General features: G+C 38.9%; 1 protein-coding gene across 4 annotated transcripts in view; it reads left to right on the forward strand.

The window, feature by feature from the left end:
- Positions 1-11,910, forward strand: part of LOC122647046 (MADS-box protein SOC1-like) — a 54,457-nt gene extending 42,547 nt beyond the window's left edge. Inside the window, exons 2-7 of one of the 4 annotated variants that reach the window (XM_043841863.1) lie at positions 8,402-8,483; positions 10,902-10,972; positions 11,083-11,182; positions 11,275-11,316; positions 11,402-11,443; positions 11,623-11,910. In XM_043841863.1, coding sequence (XP_043697798.1) covers positions 8,402-8,483; positions 10,902-10,972; positions 11,083-11,182; positions 11,275-11,316; positions 11,402-11,443; positions 11,623-11,760 — 475 coding nt within the window. In that variant the 3' untranslated portion in view covers positions 11,761-11,910. The remainder of the gene's footprint in view (positions 1-8,401; positions 8,484-10,901; positions 10,973-11,082; positions 11,183-11,274; positions 11,317-11,401; positions 11,444-11,622) is intronic. The other 3 variants (XM_043842587.1, XM_043843150.1, XM_043843853.1) reach the window with 3 other exon arrangements.
- Positions 11,911-12,405: the final 495 nt, after the last annotated feature.

A 12,405-nucleotide genomic window follows, 5' to 3' on the forward strand; every position in this document is an offset into this window, starting at 1 on the left:
CATTCTACTTGTCTTAAAACCTTTTGATTCCAAGGTTGATCTCCATAACTCCAACTTGGCATTAATCCTTGCTTTTGTCTCATCCACCAAAACAATATCATCAGCAAAAAGAATACACCAAGGAACCTCATTTTGAATGTCTCTGGTGAAATCATCCATGATAAGTGCATAAAAGGGCTTAAAGTTAATCCTTGATGTAATCCAATTGTAATTGGGAATTTACTACCTTGACCCCCAAAGTTCTTACACTTGTAACTGCACCATCATATATATCTTTAGTGATGTCCACATATTTACTTGAAACACTTCGCTTCTCTAGTACTTGCTAGATTAACTCTTTAGGGGACTCTGTCATAAGATTTTTCTAGGTCAATAAAGATCATATGGAGATCCTTCTTACATTCTCTAAATCTTTCCATGAGTCTCCTAAGTAAATAACTAGCTTCTGTCGTGGATCTTCCTAACATAAAACCAAATTAGTTCTTCGTAATATTAGTTTCTTGTCTTAGATAGGTTTCAATAATCCTCTCCCATAATTTTATAGTATGACTCATTAGTTTTATGGCTCTACAGTTATTGTAGCTCTGAATATCACCTTTATTTTTGTTGATCGGAACCACGATGCTTCTCCATTTATCTAGCATTTTTCTTGTGCTCATAATCTTATTAAACAACTTGGTTAGCCAAGCTAAACCACTAATTCCTAAGCTCTTCCACACTTCTATTGAGACCTCATCTGGGTCTTATGTCTTTCCTATATATTTACGATATGTGGTGTCTTGATGGGTAATGCAGTCTTTTGAAATACTATTACTCAAAGAGTCTTCATTTAGTAGGCTGCAGAAATAACCTTCCCATCTCTTCTTAATGTCCTCATCCCTTATTAGTACTTTACCATCTTCATTCTTAATACATCTAACATGATCGAGATCCCTACTCTTCCTTTCCTTCATTTTAGTTTTAGCTATCTTATAGATATTGCCTTTCCCCTTCCTTTGCACTGAGATTGTTATAAAGATCTTCATATTTCTTCACCCAGTCTTTTCCCACAAGCTTCTTAAATTCAATTCTGGCAAATTTATACATTTGTAGATCCTCTACATCCTTAGTCCTTTGTCATGTCTTAAAATTAGATTTCTTACTCCAAATGGCTGCTTGAACCTCATCATCCCACCACCAAGTCTCTCTAGAGGAATGACGTTTTCCTTTCGATTCTCCTAGGATATGAACAACCTTCTTAATACAAGTAGTCATTGTTAGAAGTCATGTAATAGGGGTAGTTTAGGAACTAGTTCTATTACTATTTGCCTTATTATGTAATTCTGTTTTTCTTCTTTATTTCCCTTATACCTCCCTAGGGAGGTGGATGTAATTCTCTATTAGTTATGATTGAATGAATATATGGTGTATGGAGAAGCCTCTCCAACACAATCGATTACAGCCTAATATTCTCTTCTCTCTTCTCTCTTCTCTTGCTATCTTCTTCCTCCTCCAACTTCTTTCTTCTCCCTTCTTATTTCCTAAACCTAGAATCTAACTTGGTATCAAAGCAGGTTCAAGGTTTGAGAGTCGTGTTCAGTCCCTGTTTTCATTCTTTTTCTTCTCTTTGAAATCCTTTGTGTCTAAGGATTCCAAAGAGGAGGTTTCTGTGTACAGCTTTGCTTAAAGAATATGGAATAGGCTCATTCTAGCCTCTTTTAATGATTGAAGGATCTACTTGAGACCTTTTGAAGCTTCTTTGGAGATTTGGATCTCCTACAGCTGCTGCTTCAAGTTCCGTCAGTCTCAGTTTCAAGTTGCAGTTGCTGCCATTCTCGGATTCCTTTTGTGTCTTGGTTTGGCCCATTTGCATAGCCCAAGGACACTTATGAGAGTGGATATGATCCCCCTTATTGATTGAAGAAGCTATATGAGCAGTTTTGCTCCTTGTGTGGGATCCTCTGTTCTGCCTAGGTAAACCCGAGAGTGTTTACTTCTTTTTTTCTTGCTTCGAGCTGTAGTTTGATGCTCCCTTGGTTGAGGGATGTGTATGTATAACCATTGTGAGGCTTTTTTACTTGTTTGAAGTAATTACTACACCTTACAAGCCTTTGTGAGGCCTCTTCTTAGGGACTGCCTGCTGGACTGCTGTTGTTAAGCACTAGAAGTGCTTGATTTAAGTCCTCTTAGGAATTTGCTGCTAGGACTGCTTCGACAGTATGCTATCCTAGGTTGCTTATTGGACTTCTTGCTTGTTTGGGTTGAGTGTGTACTCCCCACTTGCCTTTGGTGATCTTGTTTATTGTTGGTATCCATCATGAATGATTCGGATACATCTGTGCTTGGTATTGCTGATTCACAGCCACCCACTGTTGTCCCTCAGTTGGCTTATGAGAGTACTCATCAACAGATTTCTTTTGTGAAGCTTGATGGTACTAATTACCTAGATTGGTCACATTCTGTGAGACTTTCCCTTAGGAGTAAGGGAAAACTTGGATATATCACAGGTTCTATCAAGGTTCCCACAGCTGGTTCACCTACTTTTGATAAATGGGAGACTGAAAATTCTACAGTTATGACATGGTTGATCTTCTCCATGAAGCCCGAGATTGGGAGAAGGTTATAAGGAAGTAAACTGCCAAAGCTATTTGGGATAGTGTCTCTGTGGCCTTTGACAGAGTAGGTGACACTGCCAAGGTCTATCAGCTCCATCAAAAAACCCACTCATTGAAACAGGGTGACAGCACTATTTCTGAGTACTACGGTGCGTTTCTTAGTCTTGTGAAAGAGTATGATCACTACAGAGACCTTCATTTGACCAACCCAGAGGATGAAGCCAAGGTGTATCTGACTCTTGAAAAAGAGGGTGTCTTCTCTTTGCTTGGTGGTTTGAACTCTGACTATGAGCCAGTTCGACTCCAGCTGTTAGGCCGGTCTCCCCTGCCCTCTCTTAGTGAAGTCTGTAGTTACTTACAGAGTGAAGAGACCAGGCGACTTACTATGGCACCACCACCAGCATCATCTGAGAGGTTAGCCCTCAATTCTAGTTTTGTTCGCGACACCCGTGGAGGTGGTAGAGGCCCAAGGCCTAACTGTGAGGAAGCTAGTACTGTGGAGACAGTTGGTGCCAGTGGAGTTGGGCGAGACAAATTTAAATGTGATCATTGTGGATGCACTGGACACACCAAGGATAGGTGTTGGTCTCTCCATGGTCGTCCTCCTTGTATGCGTGGTCGTGGTGGCCGTAGAGGGGGAGCTTGAGCTCATTCCGCAGCGGCGACTGATGCTGATGCCCCACAGGATGACTCCACCTTTATGGATGCAGTGGTTCGCAGGGTTGTGTCACAGTTGAACACATCTTCTACATCTAGTATGGCTGGATCCTCATCATCCTTAGCTTTGTAGGTCTCCACCTCAGCTTCCACTGCTGCCCAGTCTTGGGTCATTGACTCGGGTGCCACGGACCACATGACTGGTACGTCTCATTATTATGATTCATATACCATTTGCTCTGATAAGGATAAGGTTAGGGTAGCTGATTGCTCCCTTTCCTCCATATCTGGTAAGGGTAATATCCCTGTGACATCATCTATTTCCCTCTCTTTTGTTCTTCATGTCCCTAACCTTACGTTGAATCTTTTATCTATGAGTCATTTGACTAAATCTCTCAACTATTGTGTCACTTTTTTTCCTTCTCACCGTCTTTTTCAGGATTTGGTGACGAAGAGGATTATTGGTAGTGGATGTGAGGAGCAAAGCCTCTAATTTTTTGATCCGTTTTTGCCCACAGCTCATTCCTATATGTGTGGTCGAAATGATAGTAGTTCTGTGGATTCTGTTATGTTATGGCATTGCCGTCTTGGCCATCCATCATTTGTAGTAATGAGGAAACAATTGCCTTACTTATTTTCATCTATTACCTCTTTTCATGTTTTTCAATGTGAACTATGTATGTTTGCCAAACATTGTCGGTCTTCATATCCTTATCATGGTAATAGAACTGTTGCTCCTTTTCATATTGTGCATACTGATGTTTGGGGTCCTTCCCCTGCTACTTCTTTATTTGGCTTTCGTTACTTTGTGTCATTTGTTGATGATTTTTCCCGTGCCACATGGACTGTACTTTTGAAGCATAAGAGTGATGTTTGTGATGCCTTTCAGAATTTTTACCAAATGATCCTTATTCAATTTGAGACCCGCATCAAAATTGTACGATCTGATAAAGGGGGAGAGTACATGTTTGGTGGCCTTCAAACCTTCTTTACTACTCATGGCATTATCCATCAGCTAACGTGTGTTGACACGCCCCAACAGAATGGGGTTGCTGAGAGGAAAAATCGCCATCTACTGGAGGTCACCCGTAGCCTATTGTTTGGCATGCATGTCCCCAAGACCTTCTGGTCCGCAGCTCTTCTCACTGCCTCCTTTCTCATCAATCGTATGCCTACCAAGCTTCTTAATTTCAAATCTCCCTTGGACATATTATCTCCCAAGGCCTCTGCTTTTTCTCTTCCACCTAGAGTCTTTGGCTGTGTTTGTTATGTGCATGTTAACAAATCTACTCGTACTAAACTTGACCCCAAAACTCTAAAGTGTCTCTTCCTTGGGTACTCTTCTACTACCAAGGGGTACAACTGTTATCATCCTTCTTCCTGCCGATGTATCATTTCCAAGGATGTTACCTTTCTTGAGTCTATCCCTTTCTTTGTCCCTTCTCAGCATCCTCTTCAGGGGGAGAATTGTGGTAGTGAATAGGCTACTGATGATTTCTTTCTTTCTCTTGTACCTACATCCCCTTTTATGCTTGACATTGGGAAACACAGGACTGTAGATGTGGTTGAGGGGGAATACAGATTTGGTTATTGAAAGTGGTTCTGGTAAAGATAAAGTAAAGAAGGATTACCACCTTACATACAAAAAAGGTGAAAGCTTGCATAATACAAGAAAGATGATCTACCAAGAGTCCTCTTCAGATCCAGATCCACATCTTGAGATTCATCCTCCTCAATCAGGTGACATTTCTTCTCCTCCATCTGATTTGGACCTTCCTATTGCTATTAGGAAAGGGAAAAGAACTTGTACTAATCCTATATCCCAGTTTGATTCCTATGATGCAATTTCTCCTACAGGCCTTGCCTTTATTACTGCTCTCTCTACTGCGTCCATTCCCAAGAATGTCATTGATGCTATGTCTGACCCAAAGTGGAGACAAGCCATGTCTGAGGAGATGATGGCACTTGAGAAGAATGGTACTTGGCAACTTGTTGACCTCCCCAAGGGACGTGTCCCAGTTGGATGCAGATGGGTCTATACAATCAAGTATAAATCTGATGGCAGTATTGAGAGATACAAAGCAAGGTTGGTGGCCAAGGGGTACAGTCAAGTCTATGGAATTGACTACCAGGAGACATTTGCTCCTGTGGCCGAGCATAACTCGATAAGAGTTTTTTTATCCTTGGCTGCCAATAAAGATTGGCCTTTATATCAGTTGGATGTGAAGAATGCCTTCCTTCATAGTGATTTGGAAGAGGAAGTGTACATGCACACTTCACCGGGCTTCAAGATGCCTTCAGCTGAAGGGAAAGTGTGCCTCCTTAAGAAAGCACTATATGGTCTCAAACAGTCACCAAAGGCATGGTTTGAGCGCTTCCGACAGGCTATTCTGAAGAATGAATACTCCCAGAGCCAAGCTGATTATACTCTCTTTACCAAGCGGAGTAATGGTACTATCACAGCCCTCATTGTCTATGTTGATGATATCATGGTCACAGGAGATGATACAGCTGAGATAGGTAGATTGAAGAGCTACTTGGCACAGCAATTTGAGATCAAAGATCTAGGTCCCTTGAAGTACTTCTTAGGAATAGAAGTATCAAGGACCAAGAAAGGAATCAACATATGTCAGAGGAGGTTTATTCTTGACCTGTTGACAGAGACAGGGATGTTAGGCTGCAAACCAGCAAACTCTCCTATTAAGCAGAATCACAAACTAGGAGAGGACTGTGGTCCTTCTTTTGTTGATGCGGGAAAGTATCAAAGGCTAGTGGGGAAGCTTATCTATCTCTCTATGACTCGACCAAATATCTCTTATGCAGTGGGAGTTGTCAGCCAATTCATGCATGCTCCCAAGAGTGGCCATTTGGATGCTGTGTATCGCATTCTGAGGTATTTGAAGTCCTCTTTAGGGAAAGGACTGTTGTATGCAAGGCACAACCACTTGAGAGTGAAAGGTTTCACAGATGCCGATTGGGTGGTTCCATTACAGACAGGAGATCTACCTCCGGCTATTGTACCTTTGTGGGAGGTAACTTAGTCACATGGAGGAGTAAGAAACAGCATGTTGTGGCCAGATCTATTGCCGAGGCAGAATTTAGACCTATGGCACATGGAGTGTGTGAGCTCATCTGGCTGAAAAGACTAGTTCAGGAACTGGGATTTGACACTGAAGGACCTATGAGGCTGTATTGTGACAACAAGGCTGCCATCAGTATCGCTCACAACCCTGTTCAACATGACCGGACTAAGCACATTGAGGTTGATAGACATTTTATCAAGGAGAAGATAGACTCTGGCTGTATTTGTACTCCTTTTGTGAAGACTGGTGATCAACTGGCAGATATCTTCACTAAAGCTCTTGGCTCTCCTCAGTTTAGCTCTTTCCTAAGCAAGCTGGGAATGCATGATATATATTCTCCAGCTTGAGGGGGAGTGTTAGAAGTCATGTAATAGGGGTAGTTTAGGAACTAGTTCTATTACTAGTTGCCTTATTATATAATTCTGTTTTTCTTCTTTATTTCCCTTATACCTCCCTAGGGAGGTGGATGTAATTCTCTATTAGTTATGATTGAATGAATAAATGGTGTATGGAGAAACCTCTCCAACACAATCGATTACAGCCTAATATTCTCTTCTCTCTTCTCTCTTCTCTTGCTATCTTCTTCCTCCTCCAACTTCTTTCTTCTCCCTTCTTATTTCCTAAACCTAGAATCTAACTGTCATCTCATTCTGCATCGTATTAATGTCTCCCTCAAAGTCCTACTTTCCTTGTTTGACCACTTCATCAATAAATAATTTCCAAGTATCTCCTTTTAAGCCCTACCACCTTATCCTAGGGCAAATAAGCTCACCTTTCTTATGATTCTGTGTAGTGAGGCACATATTCATGTCCACTAATATATTTTGTGGTTAGGATTTCCCTTGTTCTAACCTTACAACTCTTACATAACAGTCTATCAGACATACTAGTTAGGAAGAAATCTATTAGGCTACTATGATGCCCACTTTTGAAAGTAACTAAATGCTCCTCTCTCTTTTCAAAGTAAGTGTTAACAATGGATAAATCATATATCACAATAAAATCTAAGACTGAGGGATCCCCTCCACATTCTTCTCTCCAAAACCATATCCTCCATGTACACCTTCATAGCCTCTTTGATCTCTCCCAACATGTCCATCAGATCAACCCCTATAATAATCTTTTCTCCTTTACTAAAACTTTTCACTAATCTATCAATGTGTTCCCAAAATTGTAACTTACTACTTTCATCCGATCCTACTTGGAGTGCATAGGCGCTGATTATATTGATAACCTCTTTCTCCAACACAAGCTTGATGGATATAATCCCATCTCTGAATCTTTTAACATCCATCACATTGTTCTTTAAATCTTTATCCACTACTATGCCCACTCAACTTCTATTACTTTTATCTCCATAAACCAAAGTTTAGAGTCGTCCAGCTCCTTAGTTTTTTTACTCTTCCATCTAGTCTCTTGAATACAGGCTGTGTTATTCATTCTTCTCCTCATAACATTCTAGACTCTTACTTGTTAAAGATCCAATGTTCTAAAATACTAATCTAATCTTACGCTTTTGGACTAGCTTCTTTACAGTCGAGAATATCAACTTCATATCTTGGTGCAATAAAATTGAATTTAGCTGCGATTTTTCACTTGCCTTTAAATGAGAAACTAAGGCTGTGCTTGGTATGCATTATTAGAATAGTTTATTGGGGAATGTTAAGCTCATCTTGTTGTACAAATTAATCTTTTCATTTTGTCAAATTGGATGATGTTTATATTTTATGGAAGTACCTCAATGCATCATCACTGGAAGTAAGTTCTAATGCTTTTATAGGCCTATAACTAGTGTTCTGTCAAATTAAACTAAAGCAACTTGATTTGTTGACCATGGAAAGTCAATCCATCAGATAAAACATCCAAGTAATGTTAAACTTTGCAATGATCTGATGAAATTTTTTAAGCCACATAAGATGTTCTGATTTCAATCTAGCATGATGAGGACAGCAAACCACATATAGTCATAATTATTATGAACATATACTATATTCTACTATTTGCTTGCGTTTTAAACTGAAAATAATAAGATGAATTACATTTTTTTTCTATTTTGGGATGCTTCAGCATGCAGAACACAATAGATCGTTACCAAAGACTTGCTAGAGATGTACAAACCAACAGCAAGGCAATAGAACAAAGCGTGCAGGTTAGCCCCTCTTTGGTATTTGACAAAGTTTGACAATATGATGTCCTGCTGTTAAAGGAAATGGGTTTGTATATTTGTCTTATACATAATTTGAAGTTCTCAGCCATAAGCAAAGACACATTTTAGTACCACCCTTCAACAATGACTTGAATTCTGACCCCCTCACTCCATTGAAGAAACAATGAAAGTGAAAAACCAGGCAAGAGTCCTACATGGTTAAGAAGCACTCTGTTAAGAAAACAGAATCAATGCACTTCATGTTCTAGACTGAACTTGAACAGTAATTTTCACAGGACCCTTTTGTCATGTTTATTCATTTTAACTATTTTATACAGAAAACAACTGGTCTATTCTTCGCTCTTTCTTCTTTTCTTTAAATAGTGATTTAAGGATTTTTTTGTGTCAATTAAGAATCAGTAGAGAAATTATGCAACCCTTATGCATCTGTATTAGCTACTGTTTTTTTAAGTCCTTGTAATGACGTCCCAAAAGCAAGAGGCTCTGTGACCTTTGAGATAAGCCGATAAGCATGTATTGGTGTCTTGCCAAAAGCAAACTGATTATTTCCTCTAGAAACTCCAAAATATTACTTTAGGCTTATGTCTCCCAAGACAACACACCTTCTTGGCTCCCACTCCTGGTCACCTAGTAACCTAAAATTTTAAGCAAGCCTTACAGGCATCACCCAGCAGTACCCAAAAGCATTTAACAAGTTTGACCAAAGCTCAAAAGAGATTTGCAATATGGTTGAATGATTCAGCATTTTGTTTCATTCAGGTCAGAATAGACAAACATGGAACAGAGATGTGCTTTCTAATGACATAGTCTAGAGAGGGCAAGTAAAAGGAAGGGAAGTGAAATGGGTTTTAAAAAGAAAAAGGAAAGTTTTAGAATGTGTGAACTACTTAAAACTCTTACCTTATTTGGTAATTATACTTTTCAGTTGTAATCTTTATTTTCCTTTTCAAATCAAACAGATTTGGTAGCGAAGTAAAGTAAAATTTAATAACCAGATTTTGGAATGTTTTGGAGTGAGTTACACAAATGTTAGGTTGGTTGGGTTGGGTTGGGTTGGGGGGGGGGGGGGGGAGGGGGAGTACCATTGCCTGCAACCTCGTATCCTGGATATTTAATCTCCAAAAAAATTCTGCAAATGAATTCTCAAAAAGGGGTATATTCCCTCGTCCTTACAGGCCACCCTGTAAGCTGACAGAGAAGCATTATTGGATGCCCTCAGTTCCTTCTCCCCCAGACTCAACAAAATAGCAAACAGACATGACACAGCTATTTTTCACCCCTAAGATTTGTGGAATGGAAGCTCCATGATCTTATTGTCTTCTCCACATCATTAGGATCAAGTAAAACTATGGAAATTGGGTTAAAGGATACTCTGGCAAACCTCCCTTGAGTAAGCACAAGTTTGCATGTATTTGGAATTGGCATTCTCCTTGAAAAATTCCATACCAACTTCATTCCAATGTCTGAAGTCACCAAGTGATAATTTGAGATCTCCTTCTGAACTATTCATACAAAATACCCTTGTAATTCTATTTTAACTCCCCCATACAGTATGGGCCACCAAAACTGAAATAAAGGAAATAGAAAGTATAGCAAGGTGGACTTCTTCTCCCCACCATAAGAGCCCAGTCTTCCCGTTGGCCAAATTCCATGAATGTAGCTTCAAGAGGTGTTCTAAGTAGGATAAGGGAAGTGTTCCAGCATCGCAATATCCAATTAATTAGCATCTTAAAATTCACTGAAGAACAGTCAGCATTTGGTGTCTTTGTGGAGTATAAGACGTCAATTTATTAACAGAAGAAGTTTAATTTCTGCACCATGCTTCACCAAATCGAATCGCCCAACCATCCCATCCTGCACTTTTATGGAGATAGACATACATAGAGCTTCCATGTCAATCAAGTAGAAAGGAGATAAAGAGCTTCAAAGACAAAGACATCCAGAACTCTTTAAAAGCTGAGCAAAGAAGGACAATGCTCATTAATAGGCTTTCATCCATTCTTCTGACTAAACCCCTAAACTCTACCTCAATCTGTACTCCCAAATAGTCCTTGTTAATATGCTTGTACGCTTTCTCTCTATCGTCCTTACAAACTAAATATGGATGGCTAGCAGACGATTTCAATTCCAACATTGTTTACTATGACTTTCTCATAAAAAATTTGTCTTCCCCTGGTAAAAGACCAGGCCAAGAAGTTGGGAATCTTTCCTGCTACCTTGCCTATATTCTCTTCAGTAATATGCCTATCATAGCAGTTTCTTTCAGAATCAGTAAAATGAGAAATAATTAGACTATCAGGCTTTGGTAAACTATGTATGTGTGGGAAAACAGATATTGCACAAGAAACTTAAATAAAATTTTAGTTAATTTCTGATTTTTTTTTTTTCACTCTGATTGAGTCCTTGCAGAATTTGAAGTATGAATATGCTAACATGGAAAAGAAGATTGAACTTCTTGAAGTTTCAAAACGGTTAGGAGATCGACTCAAAACTTATGGACTTGAACAGCCAATTATTTTATTTGTTTTCTGTCACAATCTGTTTTGGGAGATTCTTATCTATGCAAATACATTTCCATCAGGAAGCTTATGGGAGAAGATCTGGGATCATGTTCTATAGATGAACTGCAACAGATAGAAAACCAGTTGACACAAAGCTTAAGCAATATTAGGGGAAGAAAGGTATGCTATAAACTACATATATGGACTCTCCATATGGTTATTGAAGAAAAAGTAACTGACAATCAACTTACTTGATGCTTTCAACTCTCCAGACTCAGTTATTTAAGGAACATATTGAGCAACTAAAGGAAAAGGTATGGTGCTTCACAGAAAATTTGAATTAGTGCTCAAAAACCACACCCTAGAGTCTTTACTAACTAGTGTTTCTATAAAATTCAGGAGAGGATACTGAAAGCGGAGAATAGAATACTACGCGAGAAGGTGAAATTCTCTGTTGCAGTTTTGAGTAGTCTAATATTTTTGGGGAACTTTTACCAAAATCTGGTCTTCCTTCTGCCATATACATAACATGTTCCAATAGATTTGGTTTTTCAATGGGTTTGTTTACTAATTAATCTGATTCTGCCCCTATATTTCACATTATAAGATTCCTTTGTTTGGTGCAGGCACTGCAACAAACAATCCTAGATAGACAGATTGTCCCACACAATCAAAGTAGTCCACATACAGATGTGGAAACTGAACTGTCTATTGGAATACCTGAAAGAGGAAATGTGTGCTCCCCATCAGAGAATTGATTAGTATTCTCAATGGTACCAATATAGAATGATTATAAAGGGAGATAGATTAGTATTTTGGCTTGAAAAGAACTTAAGCAATTTATCTACATTCTAATATGTGAAACAAACTAGAAAACAACAATAACAATACAATAGTAGTATTTGTTTTGATTTGCTGATTGTTACACTGCTTGTATATGCAGATAGAACCTCCAATCTAATGTATAAAAAGTTTACCTTGCAGAAGTTATTACAGTTTTCCTTTTAATATATGAGTTGGACTCTGGGTCTTTGTCTGAAGGTGGTAGCGGAAGCAATTTGATACGTTATCTATCTAAATTTTTTTTTATGAAATAAAGATCTCAATGAACACATCAAATAAACTTAAGGAGGAGGATTTTTGGTTACCTAGAACACACTAGTGGTGTACTCCTCCAAAGGAATGCAATGCTCGATCACGATCTTTGTCGAATGCATCTTTCTCCAATGGCTCAATCCCAAGTTCGAAGAAGAAGAAGAGTCTTTTTTTTCTTCAACTTTTTCTCTCAAAGTTATGAGTTGTGTGATGTGTAGTTAGGGTTTCAGCCAAGCTTCTCTTAAATAGAAAAGCTATGTTAGGAGATTACAATCTAACAAACTACACTACAAAAAGCGTAATCTGAA

This window comes from Telopea speciosissima, chromosome 1 (genome assembly GCF_018873765.1).
Source record: "Telopea speciosissima isolate NSW1024214 ecotype Mountain lineage chromosome 1, Tspe_v1, whole genome shotgun sequence".
Taxonomy (NCBI): Eukaryota; Viridiplantae; Streptophyta; class Magnoliopsida; order Proteales; family Proteaceae; genus Telopea; species Telopea speciosissima.